This window comes from Schistocerca cancellata, chromosome 6, assembly GCF_023864275.1.
Source record: "Schistocerca cancellata isolate TAMUIC-IGC-003103 chromosome 6, iqSchCanc2.1, whole genome shotgun sequence".
Classification (NCBI taxonomy): Eukaryota; Metazoa; Arthropoda; class Insecta; order Orthoptera; family Acrididae; genus Schistocerca; species Schistocerca cancellata.
The window spans coordinates 346,298,725-346,322,361 of NC_064631.1; the positions used below are offsets into that span (position 1 = coordinate 346,298,725).

At 41.1% G+C, this 23,637-nt stretch overlaps 1 protein-coding gene across 1 annotated transcript in view; it reads right to left on the minus strand.

Moving 5' to 3' along the window:
- LOC126190660 (uncharacterized) overlaps nt 1–23,637 on the minus strand; it is a 93,043-nt gene that overhangs the window by 16,065 nt on the left and 53,341 nt on the right. The window contains exon 4 of the mRNA XM_049931094.1: nt 6,365–6,541. Coding sequence (XP_049787051.1) covers nt 6,365–6,541 — 177 coding nt within the window. The remainder of the gene's footprint in view (nt 1–6,364; nt 6,542–23,637) is intronic.

Sequence of the window (23,637 nt, forward strand, 5' to 3'; positions counted from 1 at the left end):
TTGCAGACAATATTGATAATGAAGTACTATCTGACAGAAGCTGCATAAATATTCAGTCAGATCTTGATAAGATTTCAACATGGTGCAGAGACTGGCAACTTGCTCTAAATGTTCAGAAATGTAAAATTTTGCACTTCACAAAACATAAAAAAACAAAAAGTTGTATCCTATAACTATAATATCAATGAGTCTCTGTTGGAATAAGCCAACTCATACAAATACCTGGGTGTAACACTTTGTAGGGATATGAAATGGAATGATAACACAGGTTCAAAAAATACAGGCAAAGTGAAAACCAGTCCACAAAAGAGATTGATTACAAATCAGTCGTGCAACCTATACCACAATATTGCTCAAGTGTGTGAGACTCGTACAAGATAGGACTAACAGGGGATACTGAACGTATACAGAGACGGGCAGCACAAATGGTGACAGGTTTGTTTAATCGATGGAAGAGTGTCACAGAGATACTGCAGGAACTTAACTGGCAGACTCTTGAAGACAGACGTAAACTTCCCTGAGAAAGTATACTAATAAAATTTCAAGAACCGGCTTCAAATGATTACTCTAGGGGTATACCACAACCCCGTACGTATCGCTCAAACAGGGATTGTGAGGAGGAGATTGGAATAATTATTGCATGCACAGAGGCATTCAAACAATTATTCTTCCCATGTTCCAAAACTGACTGGAGCAGGAAGGAACCCTAATAACTGGTACAATGGTATGTACCCTCTGCCATGCACCTCATGATGGTTTGCTAAGTGTAGCCGTAGATGGGGAAATAGTCATTTCCACACAAGCCATTAAAGGTTTCCTACCAGCCAAGGTCTGGAAGAACATGCAAAACTAAATGAGAGATCTACAGCTGAAATGGCGATGTTGTCGTTAAATGAGTAACAAGACGCACATACCCTCAATTACTTGATCCCAAAGGGAGGCAGTGGTAGAGCCCCAGTCTATCAGTACTACATTTGTTTAAATATCCTAAAAGCAAAAATGGATGGAGTATTTCAGCAATAAATCATTTGAGGGTATAACTGACAAGTGTACACATCCTCAATTAATATCATCATCGCTTCACCATGTCACCAGTAAAGATATTTTTTCTGTGGAGGCTAGACATTCCAAGCACAGGAGTTTCAGTATTTGTAAAATGTCTCTCTTGAAGACACAGAGAAAGAGATCCTTCTTGTATGAGAAGTCTCAATTCAAACATTCAGAAAAATGTACTGCTCCATAGGAGAAGCCAGTGATTTTTTTCATTATTTTTTAACAATAGTGTCAAGACAATTTTTTTATTTAGCTGTTATAGCTAGTTTTGGCCAAATTACACAATCTTCAGATTTAAATCTGTGTGTGTGCGCGCACACGCTCGTGTTTGTTTTTCAATTTCATTGAGGACTTTGCCTGACAGCTTATAACATTCAGAAGTTTATTTTTAACCCTTCAAGTACAAGTGTTTTCTGCCTGAAAAAATACCATTTCAAAGCAACAGTTGGCACGGAGATTGCGCTACTTTATTGTAGGAGATTGTAACATGCATCTTTTTTTAAATAAAATAATGGCTTTATTGAGCAGAGCTTTGACAGTGCAAGGATGTATACCTACAGTCACTGTATCATAAATTTTCTTTTGTACTATTGCTTTTATGGATGGTTTTGAAATGAAACCACTAGGGCAATATGTAGTTTTCAAACAAAATATATCGAATTTTAGGTCCATTTTTGCTTGTTATCTAGAACCATAACTTGTTTTAGCAATTACGAGTTCATCTGTGTTTAGAGATGTGGGACTGTGTGTAGGAAAAATGTGAATTTGCTTTCAAGTATATCACATGAAATGATGCGGTAGTTGAAAACTATATGCCCTAGGGGTTTGAAAGTGAAACCATCTCCTTAAAACAACTGATTGTTTACTCTTTGCCAATTTATTCTCATATTTGTTGCTTACTCAGATAATACAGGTTAATTTTGTGAAAAATTTTAAAATAATGTTTCAAAGTAAACAATATTCTTAAAATTACTTTTGCCAATTTCTTCTTGTATTCATTGCTTACTATGCTAATGAAGTTTACTATGGTGAAAAATTTTAAAATTATACACTGAAGAGCCAAAGAAACTGGTACACCCGCCTAATATCGTGTAGGGCTCCTGCGAGCATGCGGAAGTGCCACAACATGATGTGGCATGGTCTCGACTAATGTCTGAAGTAGTGCTGGAGGGAATTGACACCATGAATCCTGCAGGGCTGTCCATAAATCTGTAAAGTACAAGTTTGGTGGAGATGTCTTCTTAACAGCATGTTGCAAGGCAGCTATGTTCAATAATGTTCATGGCTGGGGTGTTCGGTGGCCAGCAGAAGAGTGTTCCTGGAGCCACTCTGTAGCAATTCAGGATGTGTGGGGAGTCGCATTGTCCTGCTGAAACTGCCCAAGTCTGTTGGAATGCACAATGGAGATGAACGGATGCAGGTGATCAGACAGGATCACCTGTCAGAGTCATATCTAGACATATCAGAAGCCCATATCATTTCAACTACACACGCCCACACCATTACAGAGCCAGCTTGAACATTTCCCTGCTGACATGAAGGGTTCATGGATTCACGAGGTTGTCTCCATACCCGTACATGAGCATCTGCTCGATACAATTTGAAACGAGACTTGTATGACCAGGCAAAATATTTCCAGTCATCAACAGTCCAATGTCAGTGTTCATGGGCCCAGACAAGGTGTAAAGTTTTGTGCTGTACAGTCATCAAGGGTACACGAGTGAGCCTTCAGCTCCGAAAGCCCATATCGATGATGTTTCATTGAATGGTTCACAGGTTGACAATTGCTAATGGCCCAGCATTGAAATCTGTAGCAATTTGTGGAAGGGTTGTACTTCTGTCCCGCTGAACGAATCTCTTCAGTCCTCATTGGTCCTGTTCTTGCAGGATCTTTTTCAGGCCACAGTGATGTTGTAGATTTGATGTTTTACTGGATTCCTGATATTCATGGTACACTCATGAAATGATACATGAAAATCCCTACTTTCAGGCTACCTCGGAGGTGCTATGTCTCGTGTGCTGATTATAACACCATGTTCAGACTCACTTAAATCTTGATAGCCTGCCATTGTAGTGCAGTAACCGATCTAACAAATGTGCCAGACACTTGTTGTCTTATATATGCTTTGCAGACTATAGTACCATCTTCTGCCTGTTTACATATCTCTGTATTTGAATACGCATGCCTATACCAGTTTCTCTGGCACTTCAGTGTATTTGTTTTTGTACTGTTGGGAATCAAAAGGGTTAAATGGGCTTGTCTGCTGCTCAATGCTTCCTTCTAAGTGTTAAGAGGCAATCTATCTTAATTCAAACAACTGGTAGGCTCCTTTGCCAAGGAAGTGTGTGAGGTAGCAAAGAATAGAAGTTGCACCACCTTAATTCTTTCTTGGCTTCTGGGTAGATCAGTTTTTTTCACTTTTGTTATCTGCAATTTTTTTTTCCCCTCCTCGGTGAATAAGGAATTCTTGTCTCCACACACGGTGGCTCCCATAACAGTTGATGCACACTGCTAGAGATGGGCCATTTGTGCCAGATTCACGGTCTGCCTTTCCACATTTTCAAATGCTGTTTCTCCTTTATAAAAAATTATCATATGGCCAAAACAAATGCACTTTGTACACCTCGAGAAGTAACAAGGCCTAACTCTAAGGAGAAGGGAAGGTTGCAATTAGATTCTTGGGTAGCTACAGTGTTCTATGTCACAGCAAAAGTGATCCTCTTCTTTAGCTCTCCTATTATTTCTTCATGTTGTTTGTATCAAGTTGACTGCTCCTCTGATGCCCATTCTTGATTAATTTCCAACATATCTATTTCCATTATATAATAGCACCTAGCTATAACATTGCTTGAGGGAGTTGTGCATCTCAGCTACTAAATTAAAGTCATCCAGTTTTTTGGAGTTTCTTAATTTTTCCACCTGCTTCAATCAGCTAGTTTCAACTACTATGGCATCATTTTTTTGTTTTGTTTTACAGATTTTAAGGTACCAAGGCACATTGTGCGTTACTAAATATCGATGGTCAACTCTAGTGGCAGATGCTCCACAAGAAGTGTTCTACAGAATTGTGTGGTTTATTGTTGAAGTTTCAAGAGCGTAATTCCTAGAAGAGTCAACAAAAATATTGCTCGCTCCTATGTATATCTCACAAAAGGACCATGAAGTTAAAATTGGAGAGATTCGAACTCACATGGAGGCTTACCAGCAATTGCTCTTCCCATGAACTATTCATGACTGGAAAAGGAAAGGGAGAAAGTGACATTCATACACAAACACATCTGCTAAACACCACAGGGTGGTTTGTAGAGTACATATGTAAATTTAAAGAGGAGGACACTTGTTAAAACATCCCCTCTATCCTATTAATATTGACATTTTGGCTAACCCCTTGAAGTTTTTTGAGCCCATCATGCCTAGCCTCCTCCTGCATTTTTTCCTGTGGGTCATTGATAGTAGCCTCAGTCCACCCAAGCTGATGGGAATGTTTATGATTGTTGAAGGATTCAATGACGTTTCAAGAATAGCTAGGAAAGTAATGGTCCACCCAGCCAGAGCCCTGCTTGCCAGGGTATGTCTTATGCTACTGGTGTGTAGAATGTACCTAGAGGCTGACTGCTAACAACTGTTTTGCTTCCAAATGAGATTTTCACTCTGCAGCGGAGAGTGCGCTGATATGAAACTTCCTGGCAGATTAAAACTGTGTGCTGGACCGCGACTCAAACTCGGGACCTGGCAGAAGTAAAGCTGTGAGGACGGGGCGTGAGTTGTGCTTGGGTAGCTCAGTTGGTAGAGCACCTGCCCGCAAAAGGCAAAGGTCCCGAATTTGAGTCGCGGTCTGGCACACAGTTTTAATCTGCCAGGAAGTTTCATATCAGTGCACACTCCACTGCAGAGTGAAAATCTCATTCTGGAAACATCCCCCAGGCTGTGGCTAAGCCATGTCTCCGCAATATCCTTTCTTTCAGGAGTGCTAGTTCTGCAGGGTTCGCAGGAGAGCTTCTGTAAAGTTTGGAAGGTAGGAGACGAGATACTGGCAGAAGTAAAGCTGTGAGGATGGGGCGTGAGTTGTGCTTGGGTAGCTCAGTTGGTAGAGCACTTTCCCGCGAAAGGCAAAGGTCCCGAGTTCGAGTCGCGGTCCGGCACACAGTTTAAATCTGCCAGGAAGTTTCAACTGTTTTGCTTGATAGCGATCCAACCAAATGGCACACAGCACACCTCGAAGTTCATTCTTATTAAAATATAATAAGAGATTTGTACCATTACCATGATCTGGGTAATTAAGCCAAGATCCCTGCTCCCTGCACAATGTTCCATAGCCAGTCAGCATCGCAGTCACTGAAGCATATATAGGGCCTATGATTGCAGAGACCTAGTGGTTTCCACTAGAACACAGCACAGTAAACCGTGTTTCACGTGGCTGCATTGTCCTGGCTAACAACATTATACTGGTACTGTAGCTCGACTGGGCCAGTATAATGTAGCTGGGTGGGACAATGTAGGCAAGCTAGTGTATTCATATTTTGTACTAATTAGCTCTGAAGCTGAATATCATCTGAAAGCATAAGAATGTTTTCCATTTAGTTTCTGTCCCTTTTGACAACTCAGCATCTCAACTATATGGCGAGTTGTTACTGTCACTCCTAATCATTATAGATAAAAATATTAATCATATCTGAACCAATGAAAAGAAGAGCAAGTGTGTATCTGTAGTGGTGTATCTACTAGTAACTTCTTTCTTTAATTTCTTTCCTTCCCATCCTGTCTAGTAAGTCCCCTCTGACTTCAGAGTGACTTTTGGAACCCCTCCCCATTTCCTAAATCTCAGCAGTCCTCTTCCTTCCCCTCTTCCTTCCCCTTCAACCCCTCAGCCAGAAGAAGGACCCACTGGCTGGGTAGACTGTTTATTTATCCAATTACATTACATTTTTCAAAAAACTGATTATTTTCACAGATATAATTCTTGACATTCATATGAGACAACTTTGCAATACATAAATATTCAATAATTACATAAAATATTTCTAAAGCTGCATTATCATATTGCAATTACATTTGTGCACAAATGATCAATTATGTACAATAAACTTGTCTATAAACTCTTCATATTTAAAGAGAAAAGCTCTTGTTTGAGACTTCATTAATAGATGATGGTGCAATGCACAAGATAAAATCCAGAACTGAAAAATTAACATGTGCTACACTGACATGATACTACACACACCTCAAATTTTCTAGGACAAAACATGCTGTAGGACAATGTAAGTTATTACTCATTGCCTGATTTCTGTAATATAATACAAAACAGTTTACCTTCTAAAGCCACATTTCAGAAGAGGTTGCATGCACATCATTAGGCACGCAGAACTGGATACAGGCCTACAGTCTACAGTATGTGGAGCAAGGGGTGTAGGACCTCCGCCACTGATTAGGACAAGCTGGATCACTTGCTGAGGACGGCATCGACTAATTGCAACAGCTAAGCTGCATCTGTAAATGTTATTTCCAGTTGTAGTTGATGATAAAGAAATAAATGACCAAATACTATCAAGTAATATTCAATATAACTACATGTTATCAACTTGCACTTAAATCAACAAAATATCTCTGGAAAATTTAGAGAGATCTGAAAAGATAGACATCCTGTGCCTGTCTTGGGAACACATAATCACAGGTTTAGATCCTTATTTGGATCCTAAAATTTGATTTGAATAATTAACTTTCCAACATGGGTGGGTGAAGACAGTAGGAACTTAACTGATAATGTTTTATTTGTTGAAGCTCAAAGCAATAAAATAACTGTTTACCCAACAACAAATGCTCTCTCTGTTCATGATGCACAGTAAGTTAGGATAAATAATACAGTGCCTTATAGTGTAGCCTTCCTCAGTGGAAATCAGAATAATTAATGACTCCATGACAAATGTATTTAAGAATAGTTTACAGGAAATGACCTGGGATGATATATGTAATTAACCAATTGCTTACGTAACATTTAATCTATACCACGATAAATCATTATTTGGAAATAGCTTTCAACATAAACTAATCAGAAAGGACACTAAACAGCCATGTAAAAAAACAAGGGTCACTAGAGGGATTAAACTATATTGTGAAATGAAAAGGGAGATTTATCTTTGCCAAGAACAAGTGGGGATCCTGAAGTAGTTGCACGCTACAGAAACTACTCAAAATTACTATGAAAGGTTACTAGAAAATAAAGGCACATGTACATAATGTCAGAAATCAGTAATTCTGACAGCAGACTTAGGGCTACTGGAACATAGTGAAACAAGACAACCAGCTCCAGGGCAAGATAACATCACTAATGAACCGAATGGAAGTTTTATAAATGATGAGTCACAGATAGCAAATTATTAATAATCATTTCTTAAATAGAGAAGAAAGCATAGGGACAAACAGTTCAAGAAAAAAATCACAGCAGTATGTTGGAAAAGTAACTCTCATAAAATTCAATCATATGAATGTATCACCCACTTCCCCTTCTGAAATTATGAAAATTATACAGTCTCTCAAAAATAAAGGTTCATCTGGTTTTTATGATGTTTATAATAGAGTAATAAAGATTTGTTCCGATATAATAAGCCCTGTCTTATCCAAATTATGTATTGCATCATTAACTCAAGGCATTTCACCAAAGAGACTGAAATATGCCACTGTTAAACTCCTCTTTAAGAAAGATAAGAGAGATGTTGACAGCTACTGATCTGAGTCACTGCTGACATTTTCCAAAATTTTTGAGAAGTATTTCCAACAATAATATCCTCAGCAAATCACAGTTTGGGTTTCAGAAGGATTCTTCTACTGAGAATGCCGCTTACAAGTTCACTCACCAGATTTTACAAGCATTAAATAATAAAATAGTGTCGGTTGGTATTTTCTGTGACCTATCTAAGGCATTTGACTGTGTGAATTATAGTATTCTCCTACATAAATCTAAGTTTTATGGGATTGAAGGTATAGCCAACGGATGGATAATGCCATATATAACTAAAAGAATGCAGAAAGCTGGACTCGGTAACAATACAGTTGGGGGGACATAATTATGACTGGGGAGAAATCACATATGGGGTTCCCCAAAGCTGAGTCTTAGGTCCGCTATTGCTCCTTATATATGTAAACAATCATCTGTCTAATAAAGAGCAATTAAAATTAATTCTTTTTGCAGATTGCAGTCAATCCAAGCTTACATACAGAAACAGAAATAATGGTAAAGAAAGTTCTTGAAAGTATCATTGACTAGTTTTCTGCAAATGGTCTCACCATCACTTTTACAAAGGCACACCAATGATAAGTGTAACACATAGTGAGGAAATAATAAATAGGGCAAAAAACTTCAAAATCCTTAAGTGTCCTTATTGATGAGAATCTAAATTGGAAAACCCACATTTTGGAAGTTCTGAAATGACTTAGGTCTGCCACATTTGCACTTAGAATCACTGCAATTCTTAGAGAGAGGCAAATCAGTATGTTGACATATTTTTCTTCAATAATGGTATATGGAATAATGTGCTGGGATAGCTCATCTTTAAGAGAGAAAATTCCTCACTGCACAATTGCATGCTGTAAGAATAATGTGGTGCTCACCCAAGGTCACCTTGTAGACATTGATTTAAGAAGGTTGAGCATTCTGACTATTGCTTCACAGTATACTCGTTCCCTCATGAAGTTTTGTTGTAAATAATATAATACAGTTCAAAAGGAACAATGATGTACATAAGTAGAATACCAAATGGGAACAATGATGTACATAATTAGAATACCAAAAGGAAAATTACATTCATTACTCCACATCAAGGTTGTCTTTAGCACAATGCTGCAACAGAAATTTTTGATCACTTACCCAGTGGTATAAAATGTCTGACAGACAGAAAAGTAAAATTTGAAAACAAATTGAGAAAGTTTCTCCTTGACAACTCACACTTGTAGAAGAATTTATTACTGTAATGTGTAAAAGATGGTAGGTAGAAATTACCAACTCAAGAAATGTTCAGAAATTAACCATATGTACAAACTAATTCACAATGTGAATGTAAAATGACTTGTTCTACATCATTACCTCTATTATGCAAAGTGATCCACAGAACATGTAACTAACTAACTAAATAACCCTGACAGTGGAGTAGCAAGAGACTTCCTGGAATTCCAGGTCCTGCTGGAAGCCTACGCTAACACTGCCAGGATTAACAAAGTGAAGAATCATCTGAGGGCAGCAATAATCCAAGGCATACCATATGGACAACAGAGAACTGGATGGAAAAAAATTAGCATCAAAAGATGCTGCTATGGCTACATTCCTGACTGCTAAGCTCTCTACAGGAAAGGAAAATAGCACCCAAGTTGTGCAAATCAAATCATGAGGAACGCACCAAGACTGTGCAAGACACCATCACTGAGACACTTAACTCTGTAAATAAAGAAAGAATTAATAAAGCGAATATAATGGAAGATGTTCTGATTGTAACTGTGGCTTTGCAAGACAATGACGAAAAACTAAACAAAATGTGCTTTTAATTCAGTCCAGAAAGTGCAAACTTCTGTAAGACAGAATCAGAGATGATAATGAGTGACACACTGTCAATATGAATGGAGAAGATCTATTGAAACTGAATTACAATTAATGACATTTTCAAGATGTGTCAAGTGAAGAGTTCTTCTAGGAATCACAGCTGTGCTTCAAAATGAGACACACAGAAATAAGAACTGTGCATCATGTGATGTATGTGTTGGTCAAGTTGACAGACAAATCGATGAGATGGCATTCAAGATTTTACAGTATGTAGGATAATAACATTACATCAATTACGGGCCATATTGTGGTGTGGTGTCTGAAGTGTAACAATCTGGGTTTTGAAACCCAATGTTGCCCTACTCCGAAAGCTGTCTGTTTACATGGTGGGGATTGCAATCAAGAAAACTAAAACTGTGACAATGTCACAATCTGCAAATTGCTTCCCTTGTATAAAGAGGGGCAAAAAGTTCTTGTTCTCAAACAAAGTGTGTAGCACCTGCAAGATATCAAAACAAAGACTTATTCAAAGAACTGATTATTGCCCACCTAATGTCTCTATGAACAAATAATAAATCACCTAGCAAAACATTGCGAGGCTGAAAAATAGAGACGGCATTTTTTCAGTCAGCAAGAAAAGTGTGGGAACAATTTAGCAGCATTCTGATAGGGGTGAAGGTGTACTCTCTCATGTTGATATTACAACCGTCAGAACATCTGACAATATTGCTACGGCACATTAAAACATACATGTCTAGAGCAACCTGCCACCCTGACCATGGCATTTGAGGCACTCCATGAAATTAGGACACTTAACTTGGGAAACAGTCATGTTTCCAGAGGTTGGGTTAGTGGAATGAGAATACCACTGCAGTCCGTTAATCTGCCAAATACACTTGTTTAACTGTACACCTTTGTACATAAGGTCATTCACCTAAAGGGCGATGTTTTTGGCACCGATGAGATATCAAACAGACAGTGCAGTCATATAGCCACAGGAACATGATTAAAAACTCATGGCTTTACAAGAGGCAGGTTATGTGTAGATAACATCTTTGCCCTAAAGCAGATTGGGGTGAAGAGACTGGAAAGGAATCTAAGCAGTCTTTGTTGACCCTGAGAAAGCAAATGACAGTCTTTTTAAAGCTATCATTCGAAGGTCTGCGTTCAGGAAAATTGGAAAAAAATTAAGTAAGTAGTATCATAAGCCTCTAAAAATCAGCAGAATGTATAATTAAAATGGGGGAAAAATTTGTAGAGGCCTTCAAAATAACTAAGGATGCTGTCTGTCTCCTACACGCTTTAAGATGTATATGCAGAAGGTACTGGTTCACGGGTTAGAAAGTGCATGGGCATGACAGTTGCAGTAGGAAACCAGTGTATGTACACACTTTTCTATGGTGGTCATTAAGTTGTTGCAGCAAACGAAGAGGATATAGCTTATATGCTTAGGAAGATGACAGAGGAGTATAAAAAGTGGGGTTTGAAAATTAATTTTGAGAAGTTGGAATATCTATGTTGTGCAGAGGAGGGAAATAACTTGGATGTTGGCAGACATCATACTGAAGTGAGTAAAGAGTTAAGTACATGGGTTGTATCTTACCATGTGATGGGAGATGTGACAAAGACATCCAACAATAGATCAGGAAGGGAAGGAAGGCTATCCAAAAATTAAATCCTATACTTTGGCCCTCAAAAATGAGTTTGTAGGTTAAAATGTGTTTATACAAATCTTTCATGGAACTAATAACAAGCTACAGGAGTGAGAGCTGGGAACCCACAAAAAGAAAGAGACTTAGAGCTTTAGAAAGACTACTTGGGAAGAGCATGTAGAATTTCCTGACTTGACTGCATAAGAAATGAGGAAATAATAGAAAGGATACAGACTCATAGTGTTATTGATAGAATAGAAGAAAGACAGCTAGGATGGTTAGTGCATGTCACAAGAATAGAAGAAGACAGATGGCCCAAGAGAGTACTTCCATGGCAACCTCCTGGAAGAAGAAGAGGAAGACCATGGAAAGGATGGCTTACAGATATCCATGAAGCGATGGAGAGAAGAGGAATAGAAGAGGAGGAACAATGGCAACAAAGCATTTGGTGACAGAGATGCTGTGGCAGCTGCAGGTCCCCTGCAACAAGAAGGCACACAACAGTCAAGCTGGGTACCACTGCTGAAGACGTGTATCTGATAAACACATACTGTCTGTATAGCAATCTTACACATGTATATCTTCAGGAACTTAGCTTTGTAAATAGACTCTTTAACAGCCTCACTTCTTGTTATTACAGCTCACGTAAATGTGAAGTCCCACATTCAGTATAGTGGTGTGCAAGATCAACAAGGAGATGACATTTCCTTACGAAATTTTAGCTATTAATTCACCAACTTACAGGGGAAGAGGCAGTGTGAGCTCAAATAATGTTGTTACACTTTGTCTAAAAAAAAAAAGATCTCTTCGTAATGGGTGTGTAGCCAGTGCTCTCTCAAGATTACTGGAAAGTTACTTTGATGAAATAAAGACCAAAAAACTAGTGCATTCAATATTGCAATAAGTTGATATGGCAGTATTGTTCAGGAGAAAGCCTGATGGGGCTTTGTTGACATCATTAGCAGAGCTTGGTGAAATGATTCAGGTAAAACATAGGGCAAGAAAATTTTATAACAGGAATTCATGAAAGAAATTTTTTGTTATAATACAAACTAACTTTGAAACAAAACTTTAGACAAAAATTAATATTTGTGAGGGTGGAAAAGCTGGGCAAAACTCATCTGGGATCAATTGCCACTAGTAATGTGGGGGCATTAACAAGACATATGATATGATTTCCTATGATGCTATCAATAATATTGCATATACACATGGTTACAAAACTATGGGACAAAAAGTTTAATTATTATTTTGGATAAGGTATTAGAACAGTTGCTCAGGTACACTATGGCCTGTCATTGTCATTAGTTTCTGTATATAGATAAAAGAAGCAATTTGGCTTCCAGGAAAATGCAAACATCATGGCAGAGGAAACTCACCAGTCCTCAGTCTGCAAATATGCAGATGGAGCCATGGTAGACAATGCTGGTGCTTTTGGCAACTAGTGCTGGCCTTCACTCTAAGGTAGAGAGAGAGAGAGAGAGAGAGAGAGAGAGAGAGAGAGAGAGAAAGAGAGAGCCTTAGTCTGCTACATAGTATGTCTGAAAGAACAGACACTGCTGACGATTCACAGCTGTATGTAATACTTTTGGAATTAATTTGCTGACTGTGAATATCTTGACATCAGCTGAATTACATATAGATCTACTACCCAATAGTGACACGTGAAAGTTTAATACACAGCATCATTTATACACCACGAACTGCACTACAAATGTTTATTTGCCAAAACTGGTTTTCGGGTTTATAACTCCTCTCGAGTGGGATCTGATACAGAGGAACAAACAATTGTTAAGTACATCAATATCTAAAAAATGACTGCAATGTGAATAGTGGCAGGATAGTACACAATAATAGGTTGCTAAATGGTAAGATACAAAGTAACAATGAAAATTTCTTCAAAAAATTTCTCCAATGTGGAATAATTGTTTTATTGATATACAGAGTTACCTGAGAAACAAAAATTGTCTTATACGTATCAAGTTATCCATTCCATTGAAACAACAGGAAATCCATGTTGGAATGTAACAATATTGTGAAAATGAGAGTTGCTACTCACAATATAGCAGAGATGCTGAGTTGCGTTTGCATGAGTGTGTATGTGTGTGTGTTTGTCATCTAATTTTGACAAAGGCCTTACTGGCCGAAAGTTATATTTGTGACAGTCTTTTTTTTTTCCCTATCTGGGACTCAGCATCTCCGCTATAAAGTTATAAATATGTGTATATACAAAGACTGTAGTTTTGTTGTTTGTACTATCTTAGCAACTGAAATAAGTTCATCTTAACAGTTAAAGAGTTTCTGGAATATAAACCTCTGAATGGTAAAATGTTAAGTGATGCTTTGTTTATTACTGTGCTCAATGTGCAAGACAAATTTCCAGTAAAAGGGTAAGTAAAGACATTAATGAAACTGATTTAATCAGACAACTCACTTAAGGTATACATTAAAATAAATGAATCTTTCTGTACAGTGTTAAATTTCACTACATAACCTCTCTGGGACATCTGGTAAATGATCCTCGTCACAATTCCAAGTAATCTACGTACAACTGTAATGCACCTGATGATGGCAGCATGCTCTCAAAACAATATGTGCTAATAAATATAAGTAAATATATTTAAAAAGAAAGATGATGAGACTTACCAAACAAAAGCACTGGCAGGTTGATAGACACACAAACAAACACAAACATACACACAAAATCTAGCTTTCGCAACCAACGGTTGCCTCATCAGGAAAGAGGGAAGGAGAAGGAAAGACAAAAGGATATGGGTTTTAAGGGAGAGGGTAAGGAGTCATTCCAATCCCGGGAGCGGAAAGACTTACCTTAGGGGAAAAAAGGACAGGTATACACTCGCACACACACACACACACACATATCCATCCATACATACAAGACACAAGCAGACATTTGTAAAGGCAAAGAGTTTGAGCAGAGATGTCAGTCGGGACGGAAGTATAGAGGCAAAGATGATGTTGAAAGACAGGTGAGGTATGAGCGGCGGCAGATTGAAATTAGGAATTAGCGGAGATTGAGGCCTGGCGGATAGCGAGAAGAGAGGATATGCTGAAGGGCAAGTTCCCATCTCCGGAGTTCTGACAGGTTGGTGTTAGTGGGAAGTATCCAGATAACCCGGACGGTGTAACACTGTGCCAAGATGTGCTGGCCGTGCACCAAGGCATGTTTAGCCACAGGGTGATCCTCATTACCAACAAACACTGTCTGCCTGTGTCCATTCATGCGAATGGACAGTTTGTTGCTGGTCATTCCCACATAGAACGCTTCACAGTGTAGGCAGGTCAGTTGGTAAATCACGTGGGTGCTTTCACACGTGGCTCTGCCTTTGATCGTGTACACCTTCTGGGTTACAGGACTGGAATAGGTGGTGGTGGGAGGGTGCATGGGACAGGTTTTACACCGGGGACGGTTACAGGGGTAGGAGCCAGAGGGTAGGGAAGGTGGTTTGGGGATTTCATAGGGATGAACTAAGAGGTTACGAAGGTTGGGTGGACGGCGGAAAGACACTCTTGGTGGAGTGGGGAGGATTTCATGAAGGATGGATCTCATTTCAGGGCAGGATTTGAGGAAGTCGTATCCCTGCTGGAGAGCCACATTCAGAATCTGATCCAGTCCCGGAAAGTATCCTGTCACAAGTGGGGCACTTTTGGGGTTCTTCTGTGGAGGGTTCCGGGTTTGAGGAGATGAGGAAGTGGCTCTGGTTATTTGCTTCTGTACAAGGTCGGGAGGGTAGTTACGGGATGCAAAAGCTGTTTTCAGGTTGTTGGTGTAATGGTTCAAGGATTCCGGACTGGAGCAGATTCGTTTGCCACGAAGACCTAGGCTGTAGGGAAGGGACCGTTTGATGTGGAATGGGTGGCAGCTGTCATAATGGAGGTACTGTTGCTTGTTGGTGGGTTTGATGTGGACGGACGTGTGAAGCTGGCCATTGGACAGGTGGAGGTAAACGTCAAGGAAAGTGGCATGGGATTTAGAGTAGGACCAGGTGAATCCGATGGAACCAAAGGAGTTGAGGTTGGAGAGGAAATTCTGGAGTTCTTCTTCACTGTGAGACCAGATCATGAAAATGTCATCAATAAATCTGTACCAAACTTTGGGTTGGCAGGCCTGGGTAACCAAGAAGGCTTCCTCTAAGCGACCCATGAATAGGTTGGCGTACGAGGGGGCCATCCTGGTACCCATGGCTGTTCCCTTTAATTGTTGGTATGTCTGGCCTTCAAAAGTGAAGAAGTTGTGGGTCAGGATGAAGCTGGCTAAGGTAATGAGGAAAGAGGTTTTAGGTAGGGCGGCAGGTGATCGGCGTGAAAGGAAGTGCTCCATCGCAGCGAGGCCCTGGACATGCGGAATATTTGTGTATAAGGAAGTGGCATCAATGGTTACAAGGATGGTTTCCGGGGGTAACAGACTGGGTAGGGATTCCAGGCGTTCGAGAAAGTGGTTGGTGTCTTTGATGAAGGATGGGAGACTGCATGTAATGGGTTGAAGGTGTTGATCTACGTAGGCAGAGATGCGTTCTGTGGGGGCTTGGTAACCAGCTACAATGGGACGGCCGGGATGATTGGGTTTGTGAATTTTGGGAAGAAGGTAGAAGGTAGGGGTGCGGGGTGTTGGTGGGGTCAGGAGGTTGATGGAGTCAGGTGAAAGGTTTTGTAGGGGGCCTAAGGTTCTGAGGATTCCTTGAAGCTCCGCCTGGACATCAGGAATGGGATTACCATGGCAAACTTTGTAAGTGGTGTTGTCTGAAAGCTGACGCAGTCCCTCAGCCACATACTCCCGACGATCAAGTACCACAGTCGTGGAACCCTTGTCCGCCGGAAGAATGACGATGGATTGGTCAGCCTTCAGATCACGCATAGCTTGGGCTTCAGCAGTGGTGATGTTGGGAGTAGGATTGAGGTTTTTTAAGAAGGATTGAGAGGCAAGGCTGGAAGTCAGAAATTCCTGGAAGGTTTGGAGAGGGTGATTTTGAGGAAGAGGAGGTGGGTCCCGCTGTGACGGAGGACGGAACTGTTCCAGGCATGGTTCAATTTGGATAGTATCTTGGGGAGTTGGATCATTAGGAGTAGGATTAGGATCATTTTTCTTCGTGGCAAAGTGATATTTCCAGCAGAGAGTACGGGTGTAGGACAGTAAATCTTTGACAAGGGCTGTTTGGTTAAATCTGGGAGTGGGGCTGAAGGTGAGGCCTTTGGATAGGACAGAGGTTTCGGATTGGGAGAGAGGTTTGGAGGAGAGGTTAACTACTGAATTGGGGTGTTGTGGTTCCAGAGTGTGTTGATTGGAATTTTGAGGTTTTGGAGGGAGTGGAGCTGGAAGTGGGAGATTGAGTAGATGGGAGAGACTGGGTTTGTGTGCAATGAGAGGAGGTTGAGGTTTGCTGGAAAGGTTGTGAAGGGTGAGTGAGTTGCCTTTCCGGAGGTGGGAAACCAGGAGATTGGATAGTTTTTTAAGGTGGAGGGTGGCATGCTTTTCTAATTTGCGGTTGGCCTGTAGGAGGATGCTCTGAACAACCGGTGTGGATGTGGGAGAGGAAAGATTGAGGACTTTTATTAGGGACAGGAGTTGATGGGTGGGTTGATTGGCTGAGTGGATGTGTAGGTGAAGGATTAGGTGGGTGAGGGCAATGGATTGTTCAGTTTGGAACTGGTATAGGGACTGATGGAAAGAAGGGTTGCAGCCAGAGATGGGAAATTTAAGTGTGAGGCCTTTGGGGGTGATGCCAAAATGTCAGACAAGCCTGAGAAAATAAAATATGGGAGTGTAATCTGGCTAGGGCGAAGGCATGTTTGCGGAGGGAATGTAAATAAAACTTAATGGGGTCGTTGTGGAGGTGTTGTGAGGGTGACATGGTACTAGAAGGTGGAAAGTGAAACACGAGGCTGAAATGAAAATGAAAATAAATATAAAAATATATGGGGAGAGATAAAGGTAAAACTAGAAAGCAAATGGAGATCTGGTGTGAAAAATGGCGAAAAAGGGTTGGTTAGAGCTGGGCTATGTTGATCCTGTGGTGAACTTGTGTAGGTAGATAATGATGTGCATAAAGGTTAGTGCCGCCAAAACACGTTAAAGGGTGGAGAAATACGGGAAAATTTCGAAAAAACTACGTGAGGATGTATTAAAAGGGAGGTTTGGTGGTGGCAGATTATGGAAATGAAGCTAACAATTGTCTGATGAAGAAATAATGACGATAAAACCTGTGGGAAGCGGCTAAAAATGATCGATGATGTGAGAAAAACGGAACTGGAAATAAAGCAAAATATATTAAAACTAGCCGAAAAGGTTGTTTAATGGCTGAAAGGAACTGTCCTCTGGAACCACAACACCCCAATTCAGTAGTTAACCTCTCCTCCAAACCTCTCTCCCAATCCGAAACCTCTGTCCTATCCAAAGGCCTCACCTTCAGCCCCACTCCCAGATTTAACCAAACAGCCCTTGTCAAAGATTTACTGTCCTACACCCGTACTCTCTGCTGGAAATATCACTTTGCCACGAAGAAAAATGATCCTAATCCTACTCCTAATGATCCAACTCCCCAAGATACTATCCAAATTGAACCATGCCTGGAACAGTTCCGTCCTCCGTCACAGCGGGACCCACCTCCTCTTCCTCAAAATCACCCTCTCCAAACCTTCCAGGAATTTCTGACTTCCAGCCTTGCCTCTCAATCCTTCTTAAAAAACCTCAATCCTACTCCCAACATCACCACTGCTGAAGCCCAAGCTATGCGTGATCTGAAGGCTGACCAATCCATCGTCATTCTTCCGGCGGACAAGGGTTCCACGACTGTGGTACTTGATCGTCGGGAGTATGTGGCTGAGGGACTGCGTCAGCTTTCAGACAACACCACTTACAAAGTTTGCCATGGTAATCCCATTCCTGATGTCCAGGCGGAGCTTCAAGGAATCCTCAGAACCTTAGGCCCCCTACAAAACCTTTCACCTGACTCCATCAACCTCCTGACCCCACCAACACCCCGCACCCCTACCTTCTACCTTCTTCCCAAAATTCACAAACCCAATCATCCCGGCCGTCCCATTGTAGCTGGTTACCAAGCCCCCACAGAACGCATCTCTGCCTACGTAGATCAACACCTTCAACCCATTACATGCAGTCTCCCATCCTTCATCAAAGACACCAACCACTTTCTCGAACGCCTGGAATCCCTACCCAGTCTGTTACCCCCGGAAACCATCCTTGTAACCATTGATGCCACTTCCTTATACACAAATATTCCGCATGTCCAGGGCCTCGCTGCGATGGAGCACTTCCTTTCACGCCGATCACCTGCCGCCCTACCTAAAACCTCTTTCCTCATTACCTTAGCCAGCTTCATCCTGACCCACAACTTCTTCACTTTTGAAGGCCAGACATACCAACAATTAAAGGGAACAGCCATGGGTACCAGGATGGCCCCCTCGTACGCCAACCTATTCATGGGTCGCTTAGAGGAAGCCTTCTTGGTTACCCAGGCCTGCCAACCCAAAGTTTGGTACAGATTTATTGATGACATTTTCATGATCTGGTCTCACAGTGAAGAAGAACTCCAGAATTTCCTCTCCAACCTCAACTCCTTTGGTTCCATCGGATTCACCTGGTCCTACTCTAAATCCCATGCCACTTTCCTTGACGTTTACCTCCACCTGTCCAATGGCCAGCTTCACACGTCCGTCCACATCAAACCCACCAACAAGCAACAGTACCTCCATTATGACAGCTGCCACCCATTCCACATCAAACGGTCCCTTCCCTACAGCCTAGGTCTTCGTGGCAAACGAATCTGCTCCAGTCCGGAATCCTTGAACCATTACACCAACAACCTGAAAACAGCTTTTGCATCCCGTAACTACCCTCCCGACCTTGTACAGAAGCAAATAACCAGAGCCACTTCCTCATCTCCTCAAACCCGGAACCCTCCACAGAAGAACCCCAAAAGTGCCCCACTTGTGACAGGATACTTTCCGGGACTGGATCAGATTCTGAATGTGGCTCTCCAGCAGGGATACGACTTCCTCAAATCCTGCCCTGAAATGAGATCCATCCTTCATGAAATCCTCCCCACTCCACCAAGAGTGTCTTTCCGCCGTCCACCCAACCTTCGTAACCTCTTAGTTCATCCCTATGAAATCCCCAAACCACCTTCCCTACCCTCTGGCTCCTACCCCTGTAACCGTCCCCGGTGTAAAACCTGTCCCATGCACCCTCCCACCACCACCTATTCCAGTCCTGTAACCCGGAAGGTGTACACGATCAAAGGCAGAGCCACGTGTGAAAGCACCCACGTGATTTACCAACTGACCTGCCTACACTGTGAAGCGTTCTATGTGGGAATGACCAGCAACAAACTGTCCATTCGCATGAATGGACACAGGCAGACAGTGTTTGTTGGTAATGAGGATCACCCTGTGGCTAAACATGCCTTGGTGCACGGCCAGCACATCTTGGCACAGTGTTACACCGTCCGGGTTATCTGGATACTTCCCACTAACACCAACCTGTCAGAACTCCGGAGATGGGAACTTGCCCTTCCGCATATCCTCTCTTCTCGCTATCCGCCAGGCCTCAATCTCCGCTAATTCCTAATTTCAATCTGCCGCCGCTCATACCTCACCTGTCTTTCAACATCATCTTTGCCTCTATACTTCCGTCCCGACTGACATCTCTGCTCAAACTCTTTGCCTTTACAAATGTCTGCTTGTGTCTTGTATGTATGGATGGATATGTGTGTGTGTGTGTGTGTGCGAGTGTATACCTGTCCTTTTTTCCCCTAAGGTAAGTCTTTCCGCTCCCGGGATTGGAATGACTCCTTACCCTCTCCCTTAAAACCCATATCCTTTTGTCTTTCCTTCTCCTTCCCTCTTTCCTGATGAGGCAACCGTTGGTTGCGAAAGCTAGATTTTGTGTGTATGTTTGTGTTTGTTTGTGTGTCTATCGACCTGCCAGCGCTTTTGTTTGGTAAGTCTCATCATCTTTCTTTTTAAATATATTTTTCCCACGTGGAATGTTTCCCTCTATTATATAAATATAAGTAAAAATTGATTGAAGCAGTAACAGCTATTTAATAAATTCATATTCCACCTGGTATGAAAGAAATATGCGGTAAGAGCAAAATACCCTTAAAATTCAAGAAGAATGTGACAACTCCTATTTCACAGAAGGAAGGTGCTGACAGGTGTGAATAATACCGAACCATCAATTTAATGGTATGGTTGCAATATACTGACACAAATTACTTGCTGATGAATCGAAAATTGGTTGAAGCTGACGACAGGTGTGATCGGTCTGAGCTTCTGAAAAATTTAGAAACATGCGGTCCCATACTGATCTTACAACTTACCTTATAAAACAGACTGAAGAGAGGCATACTTATGTTCATAGCTTTTTTTAGTAAGCTTTTGACAATGTTGACTGGAATACACTCTTGGAAATTCTGAAGGTAACAGGGTAAAATGCAGAGAGCAAAATGTTATCTACAACTTTTACAGAAACAAGGCTGCAGTTATAAGAGTCACAGGTTGAGAAAGAGAAGCCATATTCGAGAAGGGAGTAAGAACTGTAGCTTGTCTTTGATGTTATTCTATCTGTACAATGAGAAAGTAGTAAAGGAATGTAACGAGAAATTTGAAAAGGGAATTAGAGTTCAGGGAGAAGAATGAAAAAACTTTGACAGAAACAGCAAAGGACTTGCAAGACCAGTTGAATGGATTGGACAAGTCTAGAAAAGAGAATATTAGATGAATATCAACAGCAGTAAAACAATGATAATAGAATGCATTGGAATTAAATCATGTGATTCTGACAGAATAAGATCAGGAACAGAGACACTAAAAGTAGTTCTTGAGTTTCTATTTGGTAAGCAATATAACTGATGATGGCCAAAGTAGAGAAGATACAAAATACAGGCTGGCAATAGCAAAAAATGCATTCCTGAAAAAGAGAAATTTATTAACATCAAATACAAATTTATGTATTAGAAAGTATTTTCTGAAGGGATTTGTCTTAAGTGTAGCCTTGTACACAAGTGAAATGTGGACAGCGACCATTTCAGAATAGACGCTTTAGAAATGTGGCAGGCCTACTACCAAAAATGTCTAAAATTAGAAGAAGAGTATCCAGAACGAGATTTTCACTCTGCAGCGGAGTGTGTGCTGATATGAAACTTAATGGCAGATTAAAACTGTGTGCCTGACCGAGACTCGAACTCGGGACCTTTGTCTTTCGCGGAAAAGTGCTCTACCAACTGAGCTACCCAAGCATGACTCACGCCCCGTCCTCACAGCTTTACTTCTGCCAGTATCTCGTCTCATACCTTCCAAACTTTACAGAAGCTGCAGAGTGAAAATATCATTCTGGAAACATCCCGCAGTCTGTGGCTAAGGCATGTCTAGGCCATATCCTTTCTTTCAGGAGTGATAGTTCTGCAGGTTTCGCAGGAGAGCTTCAGTAAAGTTTGGAAGGTAGGAGACGAGATACTGGCAGAAGTAAAGCTGAGAGGACAGGGCGTGAGTCGTGCTTGGATAGCTCAGTTGGTGGAGCACTTTCCCGCGAAAGGCAAAGGTCCCGAGTTCGAGTCGCAGTCCAGCACACAGTTTTAATTTGCCAGGAAGTTTCATGTCAGCGCACACTCCGCTGCAGAGTGAAAATCTCATTCTGGAAACATCCCCCAGGCTGTGGCTAAGGCATGTCTCCGCCATATCCTTTCTTTCAGGAGTGATAGTTCTGCAGGTTTCGCAGGAGAGCTTCAGTAAAGTTTGGAAGGTAGGAGACGAGATACTGGCAGAAGTAAAGCTGTGAAGACGGGGCGTGAGTCGTGCTTGGGTAGCTCAGTTGGTAGAGCACTTGCCCACGAAAGACAAAGGTCCCAAGATCATGTCTCGGTCCGGCACACAGTTTTAATCTGCCAGGAAGTTTCAGAAGAAGAGTAGATTGAATAACTAATGAGGAGATACTGAGTCGAACTGGGGAAAAAAGAAATTTATGGCACAACTTGAGCAAAAGAAGAGATCTGTTGACGGGACATAGTTGGAGGCATAAAGGAATTGCCAATCTGGTAACAAAAAAAGAGAGAGAGAGAGAGAGAGAGAGAGAGAGAGAGAGAGAGAGAGAGAGAGCTGGGTGGGGGGGGGGTCTGGTAAGGGGGGGGGGGGGGGGTAAAAATTGTGGAGGGAGAACCAGGCTTAATTACAGTAAGCCATCTGAAATAGATGAACGTTGCCATAGTTATGCACAGATCGAAAGGCTTGCACAGAAAAGAAGGAAGAAAGGAAGGAAGGAAGATTAGGGTTTAACATCCCATTGTCAGAGATGGAGCACAAGATCAGAATGTTTTACGGATGGAGAAGGGAACTTGGAATGTCCTTTCAAAAGAATTGTCTCTGCATTTGCCTGGAGCAATTTAGGGAAGTCATGGAAAACCTAGATCTGGATGGCCAGATGTGGAATTGAACCAATGAACTCAAGAATGTGAGTCCAGTATGCTAACAAGGGATGCTGTAGAGGCCTACCACCTTACGGCTGGGGCTAGCCCAGCAAGGTTAAGGGATCAAAATACAAGCACACTGCAATGCAACATCAATAATGTTTAATGTAATGTGAATGAACCTAAATTTGTTGAATACTGTAGTCAAAGTAGAAGGGCATAGCTTACTTGTGCTGTAATGCAATACACAAATAATAAGACAAAGTTGTGTTTCATTCGGTATGTTTAGGCTCCTTGAGAATTTTCTGGATTGTCCCTTCATTTATACTGTTCCACAGAACCTTACGTACCCACTTATACTCAGTTATACACTTGAGTATCAAGAACCTTTTTTAACAACTCTCAGTGTTTTATTTCTTATGTTATATAAATGAACATCTGCTTTTTCTCCAGTAAGGCATCATCTTTTATTAATGAAACTATTATTCTGTGCATGTAGATTGGTGATATTGCCAATTTTATAGGTTTAGGAAGGCAGTTTTGTACGAGCTGGTTTGTTTAATTCAGAATGGTATTAATGGCCTTGCAATACAAAAATTCTTTGTGTGTTTTTGCTGCTGGAGTCTTCCCACACAGTAATTCCATACTGCCAGTATGCTAGAAAAAGACCACAATACACTGTACATAGAAGTTGGTTGTTGCTACAATGTGCATGCTGTTTCATAATAGATACTACAGGACTTAAATTTACAGTGCAAATTGCCTCTATGTTGTCTCCACTGGAGTTTATCATCTGACACAATTCCCACTAATTCTGCAGAGAGAATTTTTCAATATTGTTTCATCTGTAAATATATCCATGAGATCTTCCATTTCTTTATTAGTGAACACCATAAACATCATCTTTTTAGATTTGTAATTAAGTAATTCTGTATGAACCAAAGCACTGTGTTACTTGTTGAA